Here is a 25,484-nt window from a genome sequence, read left to right as displayed (position 1 = left end):
CAATCTTCCTTTATACTATTCCCAACTCTCGTTTTCGCTGGAACCGGGCTTCTGAAACCAAGTCTGTCTCACTTGTCTCAGCGAAGGCTTTGCTCTATCAATTCAAGAGAGTCATTGTTTCAATTACATCCATGTCATTGCATCTATACATTACATTGCTGTGTGAATGTGTGTGTTTAGATGTGCCTGCATTTGGAATGATATCTGTTATTACAATATGTGCATATTTCGTAATATAGATTTTGGCCTATGTCTCCTGATGAACAGCATGTTAAAAAGGGAGAAATCCCTTCCGCGTTTAGCGAGCCAGTTAACAAACACGCGGCTCTGATCCTCAGCTGTCGGAGAGTCTGATCGGGTGTTCCGTCTCTGATCCCGGTCACAATTAGTCATTCCAATAAGACGACAGGGCGCCGCCGTCGCACCGTAGTTCAGTGGAGCAGATTCCGACGCCGCGCAGACACAGGCATCAGGGGCAAATCCTCTTTATTCCGTCCTAAATCCCCGCAGCATTGCTCAGGCTGTCAGCTTGGAGGTGTGGGCATGTCAGCACTTCTGAGCTGAGCTGGAGGTACGGGGACACACAGGGAGGGCTGGGCAGATGTGTGGAGTCATTTGGCAGAAGGTTTCCATGCCGAAGCATCGATTCTTAGCTTTGCAAAAAAAATCAAAGTTCGTTTGAACCACTTTTCACACACAACATGCAATTGAAATATATGTGCACAAATAAAGACACATTTACTGTAAATGAAGTATCAAGCTTTTCATGCGTTTTTTCACATCAGTATTTCTCATGCTCATACGTTTGACCAATCACCATGCACTTATGTCACTGAATGTTCTTCTTCTGTCGTTCGGTTTAAACGGGCACAAAAGGAATGTTCCTCCAAAGGTTCTTAGAACTTCCCGCTGTGCGAAAAACGCCTTCTGTGACCGATTGTGGTTTTCGTGGTTTTGTGAAGCGCAGACTTAGTTTTCTGAGTTTCCTTTAAACACAGCATCAGCTCAAGTTGTCTGTCTACGTGTCGCAAGCGGCTTGATGCGAAAGAGTTCCGAGAGACGAAGCTCTGACTTATATAACTCCGGGGGTGATGATGTCACAAAGCACGCCGCTCCTGACACCAATCAAATCGCCTCAACGTTCTTCTACTTCTGGTCAATTTACACGACTTATTTGTGGTCACTATGGTCACTAATTTTTGCTCCCAATGTAGATCGATGTTGATCAAACACGAACGACAAGATGTCTGAAACCTCCCAGTTCGAAGAGACCTCAACCCTGTCTGTGCGATCTGCCGGTTGTCGTGTTTCAGATCATTTTAGCCCGGGATTAAAAATAAAAAATAAAAATAAATAAAAAAGGCACAGCAAAAATAACTAAGAAGAAAAGACCGTGTTTTATTAATCCTCCTTAGGGGAGACTCAGGCACTGCAGCAGGTCAGTGGGGAAATGAAGTACAGAGTAATAGTATATCCACTTAATTCACAAATATATACGTTCCAAATAATAAACTAAACAGCTCAAGAATATACTGTGTTATTTTAAATAAAACACATTGAAAATAAGCAAAATAGAATACAATGTATCACAGCAATGTAATAGTAATAATAATAATATAATCATATAAACAAATAATAAATAAGCTAGATGCATTTAATAAAAATAATTCTCAATTTCAGTTTTTCGCCCCTCAATTTAGGTTGAGACATTGAACTACACTGTTTTATGTAAGAATCATTTTCCTTAACATAGATTTTTTTTGCCAGAAGGAATCAAAGTGTTAACCCTGGAAGTAAAAGGCTAACACACCACAGCTATCCCCAGGAATATGAATAATAATGTGCTGCTTTATTGGCCTCCGAAAGAAAGAGTGCATGTGATTGTGCGTGACCCTTCCTCTCATGAAGGTCACCCCCTTGAAGAGCTGGGGTTTTATGCCATGCTCAAGGGCCCTTCAGCAGTGTGGATACTTGCAGGCAATTCGGGGTCAAACCGGGGCCCCCGTAGTCAAGTCAAAGGACAGACAGCCTTCCGCCTCCCTTCCGAACCTGATAGCATGCTGTCTTAATGATATACATTTTCCCCCCGAAAAAAATCCAGCGCACTATTATAACAATTACATCTGACACGCAACAGGATGTTATGCAACCAACCATCACACTGCCAGCGTCGCACCTTTTCCCCATTCCCAGCTGCTGCTACTGTGATGGTTTTTAGATTAGTTCATTTATTTTCCCCCTCAGGTAAAAAACGGACAAAAATAAAACAAAAACGAAAATAACCCTTTCTTGTGCGTGAGATCCTGGACGTGTTTTTCCTGTGGATGTGTCAAAAGGAAGACAGCGGGGCAGCAAGGTGAGGGCAGCGGAGATGGCGGGTGGAGGCAGGGACAAGACAGGGCTCTTCTGCGTTTAGTGTTATCCTCATTAGCATGGAGCGCGGACCGCCCACGCTCCCCCGGGACCACCGCACGTCCCCCACAGGCACAGGGGGCGTCGTCGTGCTGAAACAGGAAAGCGGCCCTCCTCCCTTCAACTGTTGCCACAAAGTTGGAAGTGCACAATTCTCTAGAATGTCATTGTATACCTGTAGCATTGGGATTTTTCTGGCACAAACCATGAAAGACTCATTTGTCGGAATGGTGGCATCCTATCACAGCGCCACGTTGAAAGTCACCGTCTCTTTAGTACGACCCACTCTGCCGCAAAGGTTTGCCTGAAGCTAGGGCCACATTGCGCGATTTTCAAGGCCGATTTGGCAAGGATTTGAGATCGGGCTGAGTCGCGGTTGTCCGGGTAGTCTGCGTTAGTCGCGCTGTGGAGCCGTAGCGGTCATCGCATGACGGTCTGATTAGTGAATAATGTCAGAGCTGCAAGTTCACTGCACCGGCAGTCACAGCAGCAAGCTGTACAGCGGCCATGTTCCTTTTGGCGTCAAAATATCGCAAGGGATTTCCCATCCCGCGACAATTTCGCGGGAAGATGCATTCTGGCGAGCGCTGGAGTACCACAAAACTCGTCCGTCTGTTCTCCGTCTTCAGTTCCAGTGAGCTCCGATCTTTTCATTGCCGTTCACGATTTAAGGCATCACGTGAAGTGGCCCCAGCTTAAGGAGACTGTATGGCTGGATGCTCCATTGGCTGCTCCTGTTAGTAATGGGTGCAGCTAAAATAGACAAACGCACTTATTAGAAGGGGTGTCCACATATTTTCGGCTATGTAGTATATATTATACGTTTTCTTTTTTTTTGTTTTTTTTCATGCTTTTATGACAGAATAAAATGTGAATGCGTCCCTGTGTCTTTGACAGTTCTCCAGTGAACTTATTATGCCCTTTTCATTGTGAAGAAATTCTCCTCCCGCAGTCGTCTTTTATCAAAATCATTTCCAAGCTCAGAGCAGGACGAGAGAGAGAGAGAGAGAGAGAGAGAGAGAGAGAGAGAGAGAGAGAGAGAGAGAGAGAGAGAGAGAGAGAGAGAGAGAGAGAGAGAGAGAGAGAGAGAGAGAGAGAGAGAGAGAGAGAGAGAGAGAGAGAGAGAGAGAGAGAGAGAGAGAGAGAGAGAGAGAGATGGAAAATTGAGCTGCTCCGTCATGCAGCAAAGAACAATGCAGCCATTCTTTCAACCTTCACTCCTCCATCACTCCAAATGTGAACAGATATAAGCTATTGATTAATGCCTCTCAACTATTCTCAGCCTGGGAAATTTAAAGCCTTCACATTGTTGTTTAGGGGAGCGCAGCTATTTATATATATATATGTGTGTGTGTGTGTGTGTGTGTGTGTGTGTGTGTGTGTGTGTGTGTGTGTGTGTGTGTGTGTGTGTGTGTGTGTGTGTGTGTGTGTGTATCTGCTAAAAGGCCGACAGCCATGCTCTCTGTCGTGTATTTCTCAGCGTGGGGGGCAACCCTCCTCCAATTTATGCTCGGGTCTCTTAACTTTCCGCAACGGGCTCTTCCAAAACCTCATGACAGGATATTTTACAGCCTGTGAACTCTCTTTCCAATTGGTGGGGAGTGTCGCGTGTCTCGCTGTTAATATATCTGCGCTGAAACTTTATTTTAAAAGTTCAATCTTTTTCAGCCCTGGAGCAGTTGTGTGGTGGTGCATAATATGTAGAGTGTGTAGCGCTGAAGAATGCCTCGCTGTGTTATAAACCATGCGGTCTGTTGTGAACGTGAGTACTTGTACACTGTGTTTATTTATTAATCACTGAAAGTATAATAATGTAAAAATATTCACTGCGTTATGAATATTGTTGATCATATTTTGATTATGGAATTCACATGGTATGGGGAAGTGTTTTGAACTTGCTACATATATAGCATATATACATATATAGTTTATTTACATATTAATAAGCAACCTATTCAGCCTTGATATTTAAAGAATAGATAGAAACAATTAGATAGATAGAATTGGATGGAAACGAATCATAGAATATGCCATCCAAGAAATTGCATTACTCTCGGAGGGGTTGTATTCAATTGTAAAAATGTAAATGTTTAATATTGTTTCTTAGTCCTCGTGATTACTACCATGTAAATAATGTAAGACACAATTGCAAAAAAGCCAAATTTGGAGCTGGCGAGTGTTCCGCCTCCTGAATGTGTGTGATATGAAGCACATGAGAAGTCTCTCACTGTGCCTCTATCAAGCTGACGGGCGGCGGCGTGAAGAAGTGATGCAATAGCTTTTTCGCGGATAAGGATTGGACGCTTCAAATTTCCTCTGAAGTGCCGTATTCATTTATTCACAGTAAGAAGAAGCGCCTTCTCCCCACAGATTAAATGGGAGAGCACTTCATTGTTTCATGCTCTCTGGTAATAAAGAAAAAGGTGGAAGTGTGTATCTATGTGAGCAGGTCATTCCTAGTGAGACCATTCTGCTCATTGTGGAAGCCTATAGTCTTGAAACAAACATACATTCCCGCTGAAGGCAGGTAGGGGATGCTGTGGCAGAAGCCGTGTGTGTGTGTGTGTGTGTGTGTGTGTGTGTGTGTGTGTGTGTGTGTGTGTGTGTGTGTGTGTGTGTGTGTGTGTGTGTGTGTGTGTGTGTGTGTGTGTGTGTGTGTGTGTGTGTGTGTGTGCGCGCGTGTGCGTGTGTGTGTGTGTCTGTGAGATGTACGAAAACAAGGCACAAATTATATTAAGAATGGGATTTGACAGCAGGTCAATGTGGCTTTCATTGACTCTGATGCCCCAGTACATAGATGCTGTGATTGAAGCGTTAGCGTAGCATCTTACAATGGATGGATGGGAAGATGGATAGATAGAAAGATGGATAGATAAGTAAATAGATAGATGGGTGGATGGATAGTTATAGAGATAATGATAGATAGGTGGATGGGTAGGTAGGTACTGTATGTAGGTGGATGGATGGATGGGTAGGGAGAGAGCGATGGATTGGTGGAGAGAGATGACGGATAGAGACGGCTGATAGAAGGATAGCGAGAGAGATAATAGATGGATAGAGAGAGAGATGATAAAGGGATAGAGAGAGAAATGATAGAGGGATAGAGACAGATAATAGATGGATAGAGAGAGATAATAGAGGGATAGTGAGAGAGATTGTGGGAGACTACCCACAGACATGGGTTCAAGGTGGGCGACGGAGACTTTCGGGCAGTGAGGTGCCGACACGGCAGGGTTTTTATTCAAAATAATAAACAAAAGGCTTGTGGGCCATAAATCAATGTTAGTAATAATCAGCTTCTGGGTCCATCTCGAAGTCTGGTCCGCAGGGACACATCTTGGCTCCACGGCATCCTCCCTGCGAGACAAGACCACTCATAAGAAAGCTTTCCCAGCCGTGTCTGGCTAATCAGTGCTGATTAGGGGGACCCGGTACAGCTGTGTCGTGGCGGGAAGAAGCCAGCGCTGTCACCCGCAGACCGTGGCTTAACGCCCCTTCGTCTGCCACATACCCTCGCCGTCCGGCCGCCAGCCCCCCCCCATAGCGGGAGAGGAAGTCGGCCACCACCACCATCTGCGCCCCCGTCCTATGAATGACCTTGAACTTAAAGAACTGCGCCTGCATGCTGCATGTGCCACCCCTAGGTTTCAGTTTGAATGATTACGTCATCTAAGTCGGCGGTGCCGGTCCATGAGTCCCTGTAAGTCTGTGTCTGGTGGCTGGGGCTCCGAGCAGCCCAAATGGAAGCATTACAAATTGGTACGGTATTGGTATTGGTGTGGAGTAGAGAAAGCCAGTTTTTCCTTGGACTCTGGCGACAAGTGAATCTGCCAGTAGCTTTTAGTTAAATCCAGTGTCCAAATTCTAACCATGCCTAACCTGTCAAGGAGTTCGTCGACCAGTGGAATCAGATATTCATCAAATTTCGACGCGTTCACCGCGACACAGAAGCGGACCGACCCATCAAGCTTACCTACCAGTACAATGGGGCAACACCAGTCACATGTAGACTCCTCTATCAGCCACATGTCCAGCATGGCTTTCAATTCTGCCTGCACGACTTTGCTTTTATGTTCGTGCAGGTGGTATGGACGGAAGCGTACTTTCACCCCCGTCGTCATCTCCTTGTGTGGTGTATGAGGTACGTGCGTTATGGCAGGGGGGAGAAGACATCAGAAAACTGCCATTGTAACATTGTCTGGCCGGATGAGAGATGGTTACTGGAAAGAGCCGTGGTGGGATCGGTCGTTTTTACCTGAGCTGAGCCCCCCTGCCGTATAACCGGCGCTGACATTCCTGGGCCTGGAGCGAATTTTCCCATGACAAGCGTCCCAGCAGGTGTGGATTTGCTCACAGGTCCATAACATACTGAACTTCGTTCTTACTGGTGCTCGGCCCTTCCTTCCAGTTTTCCTTAGTTAGGCCCAGCACCCCCTGCTCTCCTGCTGAAGAGGAGTTCAAAGGGAGGAAATCCTGCGGAGGCCTGGAGAACCTCCTGCACTGCAACAAACAGAGGGTCCAATTATTAGTCTCAGTTACGGCTATCGTCTTGCACAAACTTACCAACCATGTTCTTCGGAGTGTTATTGAACCGCTCCACCAGGCTGTCGGTCTGGGGATGGTAGACGCTGGCCTGAACTGAGCGGCTGCTCAACAGCTTGTGAAGTTCCAAGTGTATGTGCCATAAAGGACGTGTCCTGGTCTGTCAGGATTTCCTTTGGAATCCCAACTCGAGAGATGACCTGAAACAGCGCTGCGCCACCCTTTTGGCCGCAATACACAAAACAATACCCGCAAGCAGTGCGGTCTAACAGCCCGATGAGGTCCATATCGAGTCTTTTGAACGGCACCTTGGCTAAGAGGAGGGGCCTGAGCCGGAGTAGTCACTTATTGGCACTTGGGAAACGTGGCGCAATATTTACCCACATCTGCCCAAATGCCCGGCCAATAGCAAAGGGCCATTAACCACAGTGGTGTTTATCATGTCCAAGGTAACTGGCCATCGGTTTATGGTGCCTGGAAAAGCATTTCCTGGCAGCGTTTTGGAACCAATTACTGGGTGACTTTTCCTGACTGTCACAGCTCACTCGATAAAACCTGTCCCTAAGTGCACCAATACACCATCAATTTTAAATACCTGCTCAAAGGCCACACCTAGGGTACCATCCAGCGACTGCTCTAGCAGAAAATAATCCGTAGAGGAGACCACTGGGACCCGGAAAACCCCTCTGCTCCCAACCCTGTAGCAACCCCTCACGACCCCTCAGCTTCACCGGGCACCATGCAACAAAACATCTCCCTACCAACCATGAGCCCACTCCCCCAGCCCTCCTCATTAAAGTGTCAAACTCTGGCCAATCCGTACCCAAAATCAGGGAGTGTGACAGGCGGTAACTAACTCCAGCCTTCACCTTATGCCTTTTCCCCTTGTAACGAATTTCAAGCCACACCATCGGATACGTATAAATATCCACATGCACACACCGAATCTCAACCCCTGACACCTCCACCAAAGCCCCAGGTCAAACCAGGCATTGCTGCACCATCATCTGAGAACAGTCAGAGTCCGGCAAAGCATGATGTCTACCCTCTTATACTCTTACCAGTATGTTGTAGGTCCCTTCCCAACTGTGGGAGGGGCCCGGCAGACCAGCGACCCAAACCACATGTCCAATCTCCATCATGTGGCAGCCCCGCCGAATGTGGTCGGGTGGGCTGCAGTGCCAGTACCCTAGCCCAGGTGTTTGAGTAGCTGTCTGTGGGCATGCAGCAGCGCTGCCCTGTGAGCTAAAAGGGGACAGAGAGGTGACAGCACAGGAAGGGGAGACAACATCCCACGGCACCACAGGACACTGCTAGGTGTCCACCCTCCCCTGTTGGAGTAAGGGGAACCGAGCAGGAAAGAAAAGGGGCGTCCTGGGACACCCCTGGGTGCGACTGAGCCCTGGACATTCCCGAGGACCCACACGGGTTGGACGCAGCGGACCCTGGACATTGTCCTCCGGGGCGCCGGGACGGGCGAAGCCGGCAGTGGGTCCCTGGGGTATACGCTGCACTGGTCCTACGGCCAGCTCCCCGTTGGCGGCGGCAGGTCAGCTGTCGGATGCAGTGACCCCCGGATATTGTCCTCTGGGCCACCAGGACAGGCGAAGCCCGTGTGGGTCCTGGGGCCAGACGCGGGGCTGGTCTTCTGGCCGGCTACCAGTTGGTTGTGGCAGGCCAGCTATCGGTCACGCAGTGCTCGGGCACCTCCTCCTCTCTGTGGCGGCACCTCCAGGCACCGGGCCCATGCAGGCGGGGCAGGGCAGGGACTGATCCGGTCCTCCCGGGAGGCCGAGGAGAGGGAAACCCCGCACCACCGCCACCGCGGGTCCTCCCTGTCATCACAGGAGCTCACACCGGTGATGACCGGCTCCATTTGGCAGTCAGGGGAAGTCACGCTAGTTCTCCAGCTCAGCGCAACCGCAGCCGTTCATATCCGGCGCTACTTCCGTAGTTGTTTTTATTAAAAATAATAAATGGCTTGCGGGCCAAAACGTGAACATAAATCAATGTTTATGTCCGTGTGCCCCCCAATCTGGTCCGCAGGTATAGGTCTCCTGCACCACGCCATCCACATTGTAAGCCCTCCCAGCTAGGTCCAAACAATCAGCTCTAATGAGGCTGATCGGCGGACCCGGTACAGCCGCGCCGTGGCAGGGACAAGCCAGCACTGTAGACTGTGGCTTAACCACGCCCCCTTGTCTGCCACAAAGATGATAGAGGGATAGAGAGAGAAATGAGAGGGATAGAGTGAGATGAGAGGGATAGAAAGAGAGATGATAGATACTTTGTTTGTCACCAGAGAGAAATTGCGGTGTTCCAGCCGCTCATATCAAAAGGCAATAATAATAATAATAATAATAAAATAAAAAAATGAAAACCCTCAAAATTAATGAATAAATAAACAAAAATTGGCATTAAAACAATAAACCAAAAGGAAGTAAAAAATTTGATATCACATCTAAACTTTTTGTGACCACTAAAGCCGGAGCTAAGATACGTAACATGACATTAGCGATGATTTTTTGGGATTTTGGGTTGGTGCTCCCTAGTTGGGTGGGTGAGACCCAGTTGGGCGATAGCACATTTTGGATCCTCCTCTGCATGTAGCAAACTGGGGAACATCCCGTTCCAGGTGAAGGTCTATGTGTGAAGCTTTACCACTCGGTGATGGCGTGTCCTCCATCTTGTTTTTTTTTTTTTGCTTTCTTCAGACTCCAGAGCGGGCGAGGGGGCGCCACAGAAGATCGACCACGCCGTCATTGGAGGCGTGGTCGCCGTGGTGATGTTTGCCATCCTCTGCGCGCTCATCGTTCTGGGACGATACTTCGCCAGACACAAAGGTAAGGATGGAGATGCAAATATCTGTTTGTCTGTCTGTCTGTCTGTCTGTCTGTCTGTCTATCTATCGAGATTTGGTACACTGATATTCATGGCTCAGATGCTCTGATGACCTACTAAACTGGGGGTTCTCAACCTTGGCTTTGGTTTGACAAACGAGGCATAGCTTTCAGGGCTGGTTCTGTCAGACAACTTGACAGCGCCACATGCTTCCACGGCCATAATGGGCCGGCCTATTTAAGCAGTCATGATGATGGACTCGTCATGATGATGGAATTCCAAACCCATCCAAATTCCAATGGGTTTGTTGTTACCAATGGAAGTTGTTACCAGTTTTTTACACCTTATGAGTCGGTGGATTCTAATTCCTGGGTTGATTTGTTCTGCGTAGGCACCTACTTTACCCACGAGGCCAAGGGGGCGGACGACGCAGCGGACGCGGACACGGCCATCATCAACGCAGAGGGCGGACACAACAACACGGACGAGAAGAAGGAGTACTACATCTAACATGGAGAAGCCAGATTAGGGCAGTGGGCAAGCAGGCGTGTGAGAGAGAGGGTCCCGTAGGAACATCTGTGTCTAACTTTGGGTGAGGAGGGAGGCGGGTGAGAGAGGGGGTGAGGGCCGTAAAGAACACAGAGAGAAGAACGGAAGATGAAAGTTTAAAAAAGAGGAGTGCTGGCAGCAGAGCAGAGTGTTTTGAGTGCAAAGTGTTCAAAGTGTCGTGGGTTTCTCCTGTTCCAACCTTTCCTGGACTGCCAGGGCCTATTCTGTACAGTTTGGTTATTTTACAGACTATTTTGTGCCTTGGTAGATTTCTTTATAGTTCTTGTTGTTTGTTTGTTGGTTTTTGTAGTTTTCTTTCATCCATCTTGACCTTTTCCCACAGATGTCCACTCGATGGTTTGTTGCAGCTGCTTTGGAGGAGATGCAAGGTGGTGCTTTCTCTTCATGTTCTGCTGCTAGAAACAACTAGTTAAACAGAGTAGATGCATTTCCACAGTTTTCCAGTATGACACACTTTTCCCTTTTCCCCCCAATTCAGCCATCTTTCCAGTGTCACATAGTCAATTTCTTCCTCTGGTACCTAGAGATGTACGGAGCTTCTGAGCTGTATCGAACAGAATTGTTGACGTTGACGTTGGCACCCATTGTCTTCAACCAATGAACCATTGTGTTGAAGTCCGGCGCTCCCCTTTTCCTAAGTCTATCAGTGGTATTTATAGGTATTGAACTATAATCCTATAAACTATAATCATTTTCCGGTAAAACACATTGGTTTTTAGGACTGCAGTGACCTATCGGCAATCTCACATAACAGATTATTTGCACTTTTGGCAATAGACCAGATGAGCGAATTGGCCTCGCAGATTTCTTTAGAGCATTTAAATTAATATAAATGATTGAACGTAGCAGCATCATTTTTAAAGGGGACCTATTATGCTCTTTTTCAACAAGTTAATATAGGTCTCTGAGGTCCCCAAAACTAACTGAAGTTATTGCTGTAAAATACCTCTCAGATTATGCATTCTAGCCATTCTAACATGCCTCTATAACCCCGACTGTTCCTGACGTGCTGTTCCACTGTGTGTTGCTTTACGCCATGCCCCAATCCGGAACGGTCGGACCTGGCCAAGATGGCGGCACGCATAGACACTTGACGCTTGACGCTCTCCTATTTCGGTGCTCTTATGCGTGTGTTTGTTTATTCGTCAGTTTGCCAATGTTTAGTTTAGTCGTGCGAATCCCACCTACAGCCGCCAAGATCTTCTGATCGTAGGATTACTGTGTAACCGTTACGGCCCTTGCGAGTGAACTGTTAGCGCTTGCTTGTGCTGAACGGCAAAAGAAGAGCACAGCACAATTCTTTATTTAAGTACTTTACCTTCCCCTCCTCTGCAGTTTTGTCACGGACATTTGGTATTGATTCCTCTTTCTTTTAAAAGATTTGTGCTGGTCCAGCCATGGGTGGAGTGGTTCTAATGTTACTGTGGGCCCATGTGACGTAGGAAGGGGGAGGCAAATCTGAACGGCTCGTTGAATCACATGTTTGCTGAAATAGGCAGCTCACAACAAACAGACTGGGTTGTCTCATTTTACAGTGTGTGTGGGATAGTAGGCCCATCAGAGACCCAAATGTAACACTGAAAAAGGTCCCCTTTACTATCAAAAACGATGCATGAACCAAAACCATTGCAGAGAACACAGCCCCCTGTGATGAGAACTTTTTTTTTTTTTTTTTTTTTAATCCGATCGGATAAAACGTCGACGCTGCCTTTTATTTTACATTTAAAATTTTTCACACAAGCGTGGACATCAATTGCAGTTCTGGCAACACGCACGTCACAATTGCACTTTCATACAGAAAGGCAGAAATGGCAGCAACTTTGGCTTTTACAGATTTCCGTCCGTGAAAACACGTTGGACCAATAAAATCCATTGTGACTAAACGGAGGGGCAGGAGAGTCGGCCCGCACAGGAAATGAAATCTCTCTTTTCATTGACTTAATGGATAAAATGAAGAGGTGAAAACACTAAATGTGACATTATTTTTTTAGCCAGCGGCTCCTTCGGTGGCAGCCAGACTCTTATGGGCTCTGTGCTTCTTCGTTGCAATTTTATTTGGGTGTCACTATGAAAGGGAAGGAACAATAAATGTGAAAAATGAGCAGCAGATCCAGTAGTTTTGAATCTTACGGAAATGTAGACTGACTGGTTCATGATGCATTAAGTTATATTTGTGTCAGTTTGACGTTGTTTTCTCCACCATGACTGTTCATAATCTTACAGTCGACATGACTTTAGGTCGAGAAAATACGAAATATGATATGAAGTAACTCCAAACACTATGTTCCTGCTTCACTTCCAGCAATTTTGAAATGAACACACTCCTCCTCTGAATTGATCCGTTTAGTTTTTAGTTTTATATTATTATGGTTTGTTATTATTTTAGTCTTTTTGGAGACTTTGGAGAAAGGAACTATCTTTTGGGTTGAATTTAATATATTGCAACATTTATTTCAATCGACCTTGGGTGATCATCATTTCTTGTTTTTTAATTATTTTACTTGATTGTCAAACGTGCTTAATGGGGAAAAAAGACAATTGTGACTGAACTATTTACTTTCAGCAATGCTTAAGACATTTATTTTAGTTTTAATACGAGGGACAATTTGCCGGCTCATTAGACTGCTTTAATGTTTCATTATTTGTTTTCGTTTGTTTTGTTTTTCGCCCTGTCTTGCATATACAATTACACCCAAAACAATCCTTAGATATTAAAAAAAAACAAAAACATTTTTTCTTTGTGCTCTCTGTAATGACAAGTTACCCTATTTCCAGGGCTTAACAGGTCATTATGTGCAGAGGTTTCCCTAGATGTGTGTAGAGCTTTAATGTTTCATTTTTATAACGCTGAAACCTTTATTAAGCACCGTAGACCCCCAAAAACACATGAAGATCGCACCATGTAGGAACTCCGTGCATGCTTAACGTCCCTGACACGACCATAATAAATATTAACATGAAACCCTAATGGAGTTACAGCTCTGAAATTAATATGTGAAGTGTAGAGACAGCTTTAAAAGGTAAAATAATCATGATAAAAAGATAAGTTTATTATCTTTTTGGTTGAATAAAAACAAAAAAAGGGGGGGGGGGGTAATTGTCGCCTTAAATCGCCCGTTACAACAAGAGCAAAAGACTGAAGGACTTTAATGAAGTGCCTTCTTTGATTTTGGAAACCCGTGCTCATTGTCATTTCCTCCTCCACGCTCTACATCTTTCTATTTCTACACTTTAATTTCGGGGGTCGTCTATAATAATACCACACATTACTATCCGCCAGAATAATTTGGATTTGAATTATTTCTGATTTGATTTGATGCTTCCATGGCACCACACACGCACACACAGACACACACACACACAGCTAAATCGGCATTCACCACTGTGGGGCTTGAATTTATATTTATTTGGTTATTTTTGGGGCTTTTATATCCCCTGGAATAACACCACAGAGGCAATTACGGTTTCTAAAAATAATTATCAAATAAAACATTACATTGATTTTTATCTTTATTTTCTGAGAAAACAGTCCCACACAGCAGAGAACTGCATAAAATTCAAAAAATAAAATGAAACGAGATATTTCTCTTGAAGGTCAAGTCAGCGGAGGGTGCAGGTTGGTTTGTTGGTGGTCCGGGAGCCATTCTAATCTGTTTTGTTTTGTTTTGTCTTCCGTTGTTGTTTTGGGAACGTGGTATATTTGGTATGTTTTATTTCCACTCTCTCAGGTTCATGAGTGTTAATAGTTGTGTTTTTGCATCTCAGGTAGAATGCAAATCCCCAAAAAAAAAAAATAAAAAAAAAAATTAAAAAAGACCCTAAAAACATAATATACTGTAGTGTAGTCTGCCACACGCTACTGGAAAAGTGACAAAAAACCAACAAGATGTACATGTTTTGTTTTGTTTCTTCTTTCTTTCCTCAGTTGTACATGTTTATGTGTTAATCTTAATATGGTGCACTGTTACGGTAAAAAAACGTTGGATATTATTATTTTGTATAGACCTAGCTCACGAGAGAGAAAAACCTAGATTTGTTAAAAGCAGACGATATCAAACGATTGTACAGTGGGTGTCGACTTCTTCCATCGTAACACTTTGCTTGTACGTTTACAGCTGTTTCTCCGCCGTACTAGAATGTGAGCGCGAAAAAAAACAACTAAAAAAAAAAACTAAAAATGTTAGAACATCCGTTGGCTCTTTAAAAGTTTGTATCCATTGGAAAAATAAATCCGTCCATTCCTCCATCCATTCGTTTTTTCCTTAATTTTTTTCCATAGATGATGATGATGATGATGAGAAGGTGTAACTTTGTCTGTGACATTAATTACGTTTTTATGATGAAGGATCAGTAAACATGTCTCAAAATATTTGGGTCAATCCATATTTTTCTGCCCAGGAAGGGGGGGGGGGACAAAGAAAAATGCTTGGTCGTTTTGTTTTTGTTTCTCCTCGATTATTATTTTTATTTAAGCCCAGACAAGAGTTTTATTTTATTTTTTTATTTTAATTTCATTTTAATTTACATTTTTTTGTTTTGTTTTGTTTTGGGGTTCTTTTGTCGTGAAGACAAACATTCCTCATCTTACCTTCCATATTTTGTATTGGTTCACAAACACAAACACATTTTTACAAAAAAAAAAAGAAAAAATCAGAAGAGTTCTTGTCTTAATAAAAAGCTATCAATGTCTAAAGCGTTGGCGTTGTTGTTGTTTTGATTTTGCGGGTGGTGAGAAATAAATACATAAAAAGAAAACACCTGACACGGAAGGGAAATTGATTTAATATCGGCTCGGATCAGTTATGTGGAAGGACGAGTCAAAGTGTTGATGTCATCAAAGATATTCTCACTTAGTATTGAAGTATTGATGTGTTCTTTAATGCAGTATATATTTGACAAAGTATAACAAAGAAACTAACATAAGTAAAATATCAAATACCTCAATAATGATCATTTGACTATTGGTGCTTTAATAACACATTTTACAGGACGTATTTGAGAAACGATCATTATTAATGTGGATATTACTGTATGGCCAAGCAGGGTTGCATTATTATTATTATTATAAGTTGCATTATTCTACTATAATGCTCCTTGAAGACAACATGTCACTATATCTTGATATTACAATAACCAAAATCCTCATATTGAAAACATCTGGTCTCCCATCAAAATATTATTCTAACGATATATGGCCCGACTGACTATTCATTAAAATATTGGGCCAAATGTGTTAAAATTTGCATTTCTACTCAATCTGGTTCATTTTGTTTTAATTGACTACAATTAAAGACAGCATTTGTCATTGTTCTGGAAGAAGCAAATTTGAAAATATTGCTTTAAAATTATATTTCCTGAACATCTGAGTAGATTTCCCACAGTGGGATGTGTTTGGCCATGAGCTCCTGGTGGCCCATCCCGGGGGCTGGGGGCTTTGGGCTCGGGGGGCGGGGGGGATTTTCTTGCAAACAGGCTCCTGGTTTGGTCCACATTGGGAACACGAACACTTTCAAAAAGCTGAAACGGTGCAGGACGAAGCAGCTGAAATCAGTTTGACGCGTTCGGTTCATCTCCTGCCTCCGTGCGCACAAAATACATCCCGATGATGGATCCTCCTCCACACACACCTGCTGCAAATTTTGCTTCACACAGTTTAATGTTCCACGTGAAGGGAGGTTGAACTGATCAGCAGCCGGCCATCCCTGCGCCGTTTCGGAAACGAATTCACTTTGATTTGATGTACGACTCGGATTGTAAAGACGACCAAACAGAACGCGTAACAAACTTAACATAATTGAACGACGACCGCTCCCGTCGTTTACCTTCATTTGGAAAAGGTCCGTTCCAGGCAAAAGCCAACGACATCATTCAAACCCAAGTACGGCCCCGAGTTTAACCTTCAAGGCCAAGCACTTTGTCTCTTCCCTTTTTTTTTTTTTTCGGAATAATTGAAATGTAATGTTTGTACCTCCGGAGACGCCAGACTTCACAGGCGTCGACTGTATTTATTTTGGGGCATTAAGGGAGATTAACCGGCCGAGAGGCGCAGGGACGCCGCTGCCGCCGCCGCCACCGCCGCCGCCGCCTGCGCTTGTCAGGGCGCTAATGAATCGAACGTACGTGGAGGTGTGACGTTTCAGTTTGATGCCATTAATTACATTAAAACGTTCAATTTTGATTTAGAATGCCATGTTTAAGGGTAATTAGCGCGAGGCGGCAAAGCGGGAGCGAGTGAATGTCAGAGCGCGGCCGGGGCTGAGTCGCTTAAATGACGGATAGAGATTGATGGCGTGGATCACTCGGTTTGGCTGATGTGTAATTCAGTGACGCGGGCGGTAAATGGCGAGCGGACAAAGAGGGAAAAGAGGCGTCCGGGGACGGTGCAAAGGCAACGGGCGGAGGAGAGCGACAGAAGCGGGTTTGGGGAGGGGAAGCGGGTGGGGTAACGGGTCATTTCCCACTGAAGGTGTTGAAGCGGTCGTATCTTACGGTGACGTTGGTCTCTGAGTGCATTTGGGTGGAGCTACAACAACAACGCCTCACTTCCCTGAGAGACAAACGCCTCCGGGCACCCCCTTCACCGCGGGTTCAACCCTCTGCTGCACCCAGGACACATCCCTCCCCTTCCGGCTTTTTGTCAAGGCTTCACAACGTCCTCCATGCTGGGTGTAGGAACACACAACCTCAACTGAAGGGTTGGTGGTTGATGTTTGGTGTTGGGTGGTTGATGTTTGGTGGTTGGTGTTTGGTGGTTGTTGGGTGGTAAGTGGTTGATGTTTGGTGGTTGGTGGTCGGTGGTTGATGTTTGGTGGTTGGTGGTTGATGTTGGGTGTTTGGTGGTTGGTGTTGGGTGGTTGGTTGGTGGTTGGTGTTTGGTGGTTGGTGGTTGATGTTTGGTGTTTGGTGGTTGTTGGTGGTTGATGTTTGGTGATTGTTGGGTGGTTAGTGGTTGATGTTTGGTGGTTGGTGGTCGGTGGTTGATGTTTGGTGGTTGGTGGTTGATGTTGGGTGTTTGGTGGTTGGTGTTGGGTGGTTGGTTGGTGGTTGGTGTTGGGTGGTTGGTTGGTGGTTGGTGTTTGGTGGTTGGTGGTTGATGTTTGGTGTTTGGTGGTTGTTGGTGGTTGATGTTTGGTGGTTGTTGGGTGGTTGATGTTTGGTGTTGGGTGGTTGATGTTTGGTGTTGGGTGGTTGGTGGTTGATGTTTGGTGGTTGTTGGGTGGTTGGTGTTTGGTGGTTGATGTTTGGTGTTGGGTGGTTGGTGGTTGATGTATGGTGGTTGTTTGGTGGTTGATGTTTGGTGTTTGGTGGTTGGTGTTGGGTGGTTGGTGGTTGATGTTTGGTGGTTGGTGGCGAGCCGAGCCGACCGGGCGCGTGAGAGGAACAGGCGAGCGAGGCGCCGTGCAGCCCACACCAACACGGCTACGTCACCGACTGAAGAAACCTGGACCTCCACTCGTCCTCCTGGAGTTCCAATACCTCTATGTTTTCGCATTTAGTGCTTATTTTTCATTGCAAAGTTGTCCGTACATTTTGTTCAAGTGCCATTTTGAACGGGGAGGCAGGACACGGGACTAAATCATTGACATTTTGTTAAACCTTGACATTAAAATGTTTTACATTTTGAACGGGGCCTGCACTAGTTTTTGTTAAAAGATTAAAATAATAATATGAAATTGAAGTTGTAGTTCCCCCTATAGGCCACCTGGGATGAGAAGGGTCATTGAGTTCCAGGGGCATGTCAGGAACCCCCGAGTCCAGGAGGCTTTGATTCCGTTGGTTTGTTACTTTTTGAGGTCATTTCATTCAAATATGCTCTTTGTTGCAAAGGCCTATTTTCCTGGTTTTCCTTGTTTTGGAATTATAAATCAGGACCTGGATTGACACATCTACGAGAGCTGTGACAGAGTAAGTGAAAAGCCACGACATTCACATTTTATTTATTCAAACATTTAATAATTAAGGGAATGAACCAAAAATGAGCATATTATCTTAATTTTTATATATTTAGGTGGGATTCCGAAGCTACCACAGCAGGAGGGTTAGATAACATGATTTTGAGGCAAATAATCAAATTTGGAGAAAAAAAAAAGTAATGTGAGATACTGTACTAATGAGAGGAGGTGGGGATTCAGGCATGAGACCATCCGATACTTTGAATTCTTGGGCGTGGCCAATCGTCTAATTCTGGGAAAGGCAGACCCCGCCACCAAAAATGTGAAACAGCCTATCGAGGAGCACCTAAATACATTGAATGACAGTTCCTTATAAAGTACCAGCCCAATAAAGTATAAAATCTGAGATTTTCTAACAAAATAATCGAATGGATAACCACTTAAATGATTGTTGGAGAGAGTTACAGCTGTTGGTTAACAAAATGTTATATATATATTTTTTATTATTTTTAAAGGGGACCTATTATAGTCCATTTCAACAAGTTAATATTGGTCTCTGAGGTCCCCAAAACATGTCTTTGAAGTTTTTTGCTGAAAATACCACTCGGATGATGCATTCTAGCCATTGTAACATGCCTCTTAATCCATCATGCTCTGTTGAAGTGGGCGGTGCCACCTACCTCAACAGAGCGTAGGAGGGGGATGCAAATGTGAACAGCTTGTTGTATAACATGTTTTCTGAAACAGGCAGCCCACGACAAACGAACTGGGTTTGTCTAATTTCGCAGTGCGTGTTGGTAAGTCCATCACAGACCCAAACCTATGTGCACAAGCACCGAAAAAGTACGTTTTTCATAATAGGTCCCCATTAATGTTAACTCCACACGTCAGCTGTTTTTGTTTCTCGTTAATTAATGAATATATTTTGCCATCTCGACAAATATAGGGTTAACCAAAATCTATAAACAAAAGCGATAACCAGAAGAACATTGTCTTGGTCCACTGTGTCGGGGGGGAAGTGGGCTTAATTGAAATGCGTCGCCGGCCTGTTAATCTGGTGTGAGAGCGGTGTTTGTGAGGTGATTAAGTCTGAGCCTGAAAGATGCTGCGAGCAGCACCACGGGCGCTGGAAGCAGCGGAGGCAGCAGGATTCAGATTCATCACAAACGGAGCTTCACTTTGGGGGAGTTGGGGCGGGGGGGGGGGGCGTGACTCCTCAGAAAAACAACAAAATGAAAAATGAGCGGTTCTCCTCTTCCTCTTCTCCCAAAAAATGATAAATGACGGACTGGACTGATGACTGATGTGCTGGGACAGAGCTTTCCAGCGACGTCCTCGTCCGTGTTTCTCGGTGACATGTTGAGGTGACTGCTTCCTGTCCGTCTGCACCTTTGACTTCACATTTGGACACATTTTAGAATTCTACATGCTTTTCTAACTACATTCACAACAGAATCTTCACGTCTTTTGCTCTCATCTTTTCCCACAAAGTTGAATGATAATAATAATATACATACAATAATAAACATAATTACTTTTGTTTTATGATTTTTTTTAATTTACAACCCTTTTGAGTATGGAGGATTGTTTTGTGCCATGGCTCGTGTGGGATACAGATGTCCTTGTTTAAGGTGTGAATACATCAGATTGTCTGTCCCAACATATCCCAACATATTTTGAGAGGGGACATTTTTACTCACATCCCGACTTTTTGCGATACTTTTTGCACTCCAAACAGGAGTTTAGAAGAAGATTCATTCTCATGGCTACCGACACACACGCACAGGCACGCACACACACACACACACACACACACACACACACACACACACACACACACACACACACACACACACACACACACACACACACACACACTTCCCTGTTACAAGTGTCCATCGCTGGTCAGACGACGATGTTCTCCATGTTGTTGGTGGTGCTCCTTGATGACTGATGTTATATGGAGGACACCCCATGTGAGCACGGGGAGAACATGCAAACACAGAAAGGACCCTAATCAGGAGATAACCCACCGGAGCACGACACCAATGGCGCCCCAGGCGGGAATCGAAACCAGGACCTTGCTGTGAGGCAGCAGTTCAATGCACCGTGCCCGCAGTGAGACGCATGGGATATTTTTTTTATTTTTATTTTTTTTACCATATGATTTTGAGGGTTCCCATATCTCATTATTTTTAATTTGTACAACTGAAGTGAATTACACCTCTCACAAAAGTAAAAATGCTGCTTTTAATGGTGGAACATGTAACATGTTCGAACAGAGTTAGTAACAGCAATGCATGGACATTTATAGCTTTTTTGGGGGGTAATAAAATGCTGTGAGTAGCCGTGGAGAAGCCAAGGTAGTCTAACTGAGGGAGACAGTTGCTCGGTGAGCATTACCTCCTCAATAATTAATCAGTCTATTTCTACTTGTTTAATTACTTAGTTAGGTAATTAAAAGTTACATGTTTTAATTAAATTCACATAAATTGAAACTCAGCAGAAAACAAAGGCATAAAGGGATGTAATTCATTAGCTACCTTGAAAACTTAAATTGAATTCCATTTGCGAGTAGGTGGATGAGTTGGGGAAAAAAACTGAAGGGTTATATTCTCTGTAGAGTTATTCTCGCTCAACAATGTGATTGCTACGATGTCACTGTGCTTAAGTATGAATTCCAGTTCAGTTTGCGCTACAGTGACGATACCAAAGCTTTGCTATTGTTTATTTGATATCATGTTTAAGTTTCGAGTTCCACATGTAATAACAAATATATTTATTTATTTTCAAAGCAAACACGTCTTTAATCCTCTCAGTTCATCTGAATTAATGTAGTTGTATGCATTTATATAAATATAGTATCAGAATCAGAATCAGAATCAGAAATACTTTAATAATCCCAGGGAGAAATTACTTAATTAGTATGCTATGCTACACTGCACTACTATATGCTATTCCATACAATGCAATATTATGCTAAATAATACCACACTATGCTATACTATACTATACTATACCATGCCATACTATACTATGCTGTATTAAACCCAAGGTGGGTCCCACCTACCTTTGGCTACAAAAACTTCTCAGAAGAAAATACCCCCTGAGTCAGCGAGAGCGGGGGCGGGAGATGACTCATCGGCAGACAACCCGGCATCTGACACCGGAACAGAACAGACAAGTTGGATGTTGAGCAGACCTGAGGCTGCAACAACTGCAGCAGGACACAAGCTCCATCGTTGCATATGCGGTTGGGCAAAGGTTACCTCCACCACGGGCCTGAAAATACATCACAAGGGTTACAGGGGTGCCTGAAGGAGGGGCAACAGGGATCTCGCATCAACAACTACTTCCTGAGGAGCAGGTCGAGTCAGTCGACTTAAGTTCAGCAGCAGGGCAAAAACCAAAGTCTGCAGGACATCAACAACCCTGTCCCAGCAGAGGAAGAGCCGGGCAGCCCGAACCCAGCACATCGTGAGCTGCAGCGGAAAAGAATACCCAAGGGCGAAAGCCACTGATCAAGTGACCAAAGTCCTGCGAAAAGGCAATTTGGAAAGAGGTCAACCCTGACCTCTACAATATCAATATGCTCAGAGGCACCACCATGAAGAAGTCAGAGAGAATAGGGGAATTAATTTACAGCTATGGGGTGGTTCGGTTTGGAACGGTAGAGAGGAAAAAAAACGACACCGATCCCCATTAAGTCCGGGAGGCAGAGGGAAAATAGATTGTGTAGTCAGAAAGAAGAGGCAGCCGAAGAACCAATAGAGGAAGCCACAGAGTAGGAGTAGGAAGTCATAAACTTGTTGCAAGCAGACATCCGGAGCCGGCTTTGCGACACTGAGGAGACCTGAGAACCTGGTTAAGAAACGCAGAAAGATGGAACGGACGAGGACAAGCTTCTACAAAGATCCATTCAAAGTGTCTCTTCACAAAGGAGAAGAATGGAAGTCTCTGTGTCAAAGGCAGACCTGAAAAAACATCTGCAAAAGTCCTGCACAGACAAGCGACACCACAAAGAGATCACCCTCCCACCATCTCTAGTTGATGCTCCGGTGAATGGATTGGTGGCATAGCAATCCATTCACCAGAGCACCAACTAGATATCAGCTCACCCAGATGGAGTGAACTGGAGAAAACTGTGCATAGAGCAAGGACCTCATCAGTTTCAGGTCAGAATGGAGTTCCATACAAGCTCTAAAAAAATGCACCAGATGTCCTGCCAGTCCTCTGGATGCTCATGAAGGTGATATGGCGCAAGCAGGAGATACCAACATCATGGAGGAGAGCCGGAGGAATCCTGAATTCCCAAAGGAAAAGGATTCATCAGAAAATGGCCAATTCATGGCCAGATCAGTCTCCTAAATGTCGAGGGCAAAATCTTCTTTAGATTGGCGGCTCACAGGCTGTCAGGATGCCTGCAAAGAAACCATCTGATTGACACATTAATCCAGAAAGCAGGGATCTCATGATTCTCTGGCTGTCTGGAACACACTAGCACCACCTGGTTTCAGATCCAAGTCGCCAAGAAGGATGGAACAGATCTTCAAGTGGTGTTCCTGGACCCCGCCAACAGCCCTCGTGACCTCCTCTGGACTGCTTTGGACTTCTTCAGGGTCCCCGTGGCTCTCACAAGGCCTACTTCCAGGACGTGCAGCTATGCTTGACAACAGCAGACTACACCATAGTGTAGCTGGAAATGGGAGTTATGGCCGGCTGCACCATCTACCTGCTGGCCTTCACCATGGCCATGGAGGTGATCATTAGATCATCTTGATGAGTGGAAGGAGGACATTGCATAAGTCCTGACCTGAGGCTGCCGCCTGTCAGAGTATACAGTACATGGACTACCTCACAACACTCACCACCACCAAGGCTTGTACTATACGGCTGTTGAGAAAGCTTCAAGGGAACATCGAGCTGGCTCAGAACAAGATCAAGTCGAGCAAGTTCAGAAGCATCTCAATTGTCAAAGGGAAGCTGTCAGATTAACACTTTTACATTGGCGATAAAAAGATTCCAACAGTCTCTGAGAAGGCTGTGAAGTGCCTAGGCTGGTGGTACAACGCATCCCTCAAAGACATGGAGCAATTCGATTAGGAGGGATGCCATCAGTGGCCTGGAGCGCATTGACAGAAACACACTCCCTTGCAAGTTGAAGCTCTGGTGAATGCAATTTGGGCTCCTTCCACGCCTCATGCAGCCACTAACCCTATATGAAGCTCCAACCTCGAAGGTGGAAAAGCTAGAGAGACTGATCAGCTCATCCACAAGGAAGTGGGTGGTCTTTCCAGATGCCTCGGAAGCATAAGGCTCAATGGCAAAGGAGTCCTAGAGCTACCTATTTCCCGTCTCTCTGAGGAGTACAAGTGCACCAAAGTGAGACTGGAGATGATGCGAACCAAGTCTAGGGATCCATTTGTAGCCCAAGCTGTCCCCATCCTGGCTACTGGGAACGAACTGAAAACCATTAAAAGTAAAGCAGCAGGCAAAGGCAGGGCTCAAGCACAGCAAGATCGTGGGCCGAGTGCAGCAAGGGTGGAGTGGTCTAGGTCTTGGGGCCAGCACACCAGCCTGGAACGAGGCTACTAAGTCTCAGAGACACAGGCTTGTGGTTCAGGAGGAGATACGTCAGCAGGACGCAACAGCAAGGTGCGCAAACGCCGTTGCTTAGGCAAGGCAAGGGATATGGATGAGATGGGAGGGAGTGGAGAAGAGAAAGATCTCCCTGAAAGAGCTGTGGGAAATTATGACATTTAGAGCGAGCTTTACCCTCAAGGCTGTCTATGATGTCCTGCCATCTCCAAATTATCTCAGCCAGTGGTACGGAGAAGATCCCACATGCCGACTCCAGCAACACTGAACACATCCTGGTGATCTGCAAGACCAGCCTCACTCAAGGACAATACACCTGGCAGCACAGCCAAGTGTTACAATGTCTTGCAACAGTGCTGGCAGGCCAGCGGATGTGTGTCAACGCCTTTCCTCTTCCTTCATCCCCAAGGCCGGCAACAGAATTTGTCTGGGAAGGTGAGGGTCAAGCCAGATTCGCCACATCAAGACCAGACAATGGGCAGCCACGCAGGGCACGTAATTGGAAGATGGTGACAGACTTAAGCCAGAGGCTCTGCTTCCCAGCTGAGATCGCTGAGATTGCATCAACCAATCTCACACGGGACTTTGTGCTATGGTTGGCATTACTCCATCTTGTTTACATCATCAGGCTCATAGTGCCCTGGAAGGATGCAGTTGAGGAGGCCTAAGAGCGCAAGAAGCCGAGGTATATTGAGCTAGCAGCTGATGCGCAACAATATGGCTGGAAAGCAAAGGTCAGAGCGGTCAAGGTAGGCAGCAGAGTGTTTGTAGCCACATCAATGTCAAAGCTACTCTGGGAGATGAGTGTGTGGAAAGCCCCACCAGCAAGCAGTCTCCAGAACTGCTGGAAAGGGTGAGAAAGGACTCATTCTGGGCCATCAAGTGATTAGATGGCATCTAGGGGGTGAGTTTGCGATGCCAAGATTCACTGCTGAACCCTCTGGAGGTGTCATGGGCCTACCAGCGAAACATCAGTGAAATTGGGCACCCACTTGATAAGCCAGAAGATGCCATCACTCTCTTGACCCGCAGAGTCTAGGTAGCATGTCTCACATGTGCAATTAATGATGCAGTGTGTAGAATTTCGTGGCATCTAGTGGTGAGGTTGCACATCACAACCAACTAAATACCTTTCGCCACAGCGGTGCAACATGGCAGCCTCCGTGGAAGAGACGGTGGCCGCAAAACTTGCAAAAAAGGCAAAAGTGCATCTCTAGAGCCAGTGATTTGTTTGTCTGTTCCGAGCCACTGTAGAAACATGGCGGTGAAACATGGCAACCTCCATGGTAGCATAGCCCCTCCCTATGAAAATAAAAACAGCTTATTCTAAGGTTACAAAAACACAACATTATAAGTAATAATTATAAGTCCATTCCGTAAATTCTACACACTGCACCTTTTTAGGGATATTAACATATAGTCCTATATAACAGACTATACTATACCTTAGTAGTCCACATTTCTAGTATACTATACTGTACCATGCTATACCATACTATATTGTACCACACCATACTATACTATACTAAGCTATACCATATTATACTATGCTGTACCATACAGGACCATACTATACCAGATGTTACTATACTAAGCCATGCCATACTGTACTATGCCATACTTAACTAT

The 25,484-nt window shown here is 45.2% G+C and overlaps 1 protein-coding gene across 1 annotated transcript in view; it reads left to right on the top strand.

The window, feature by feature from the left end:
• cadm1b (cell adhesion molecule 1b) overlaps nucleotides 1-10,305 on the top strand; it is a gene marked incomplete at both ends in the record, with an annotated part of 159,919 nt that extends 149,614 nt beyond the window's left edge. The window contains 2 exons of the mRNA XM_080006687.1: nucleotides 9,669-9,797; nucleotides 10,187-10,305. Of these exons, the coding sequence (XP_079862813.1) occupies nucleotides 9,669-9,797; nucleotides 10,187-10,305 (248 nt within the window). The remainder of the gene's footprint in view (nucleotides 1-9,668; nucleotides 9,798-10,186) is intronic.
• Nucleotides 10,306-25,484: the final 15,179 nt, after the last annotated feature.

This window comes from Zeus faber (genome assembly GCF_960531495.2).
Source record: "Zeus faber genome assembly, chromosome: 9".
Classification (NCBI taxonomy): Eukaryota; Metazoa; Chordata; class Actinopteri; order Zeiformes; family Zeidae; genus Zeus; species Zeus faber.
This window is presented reverse-complemented; position numbering and strand designations above follow the sequence as displayed.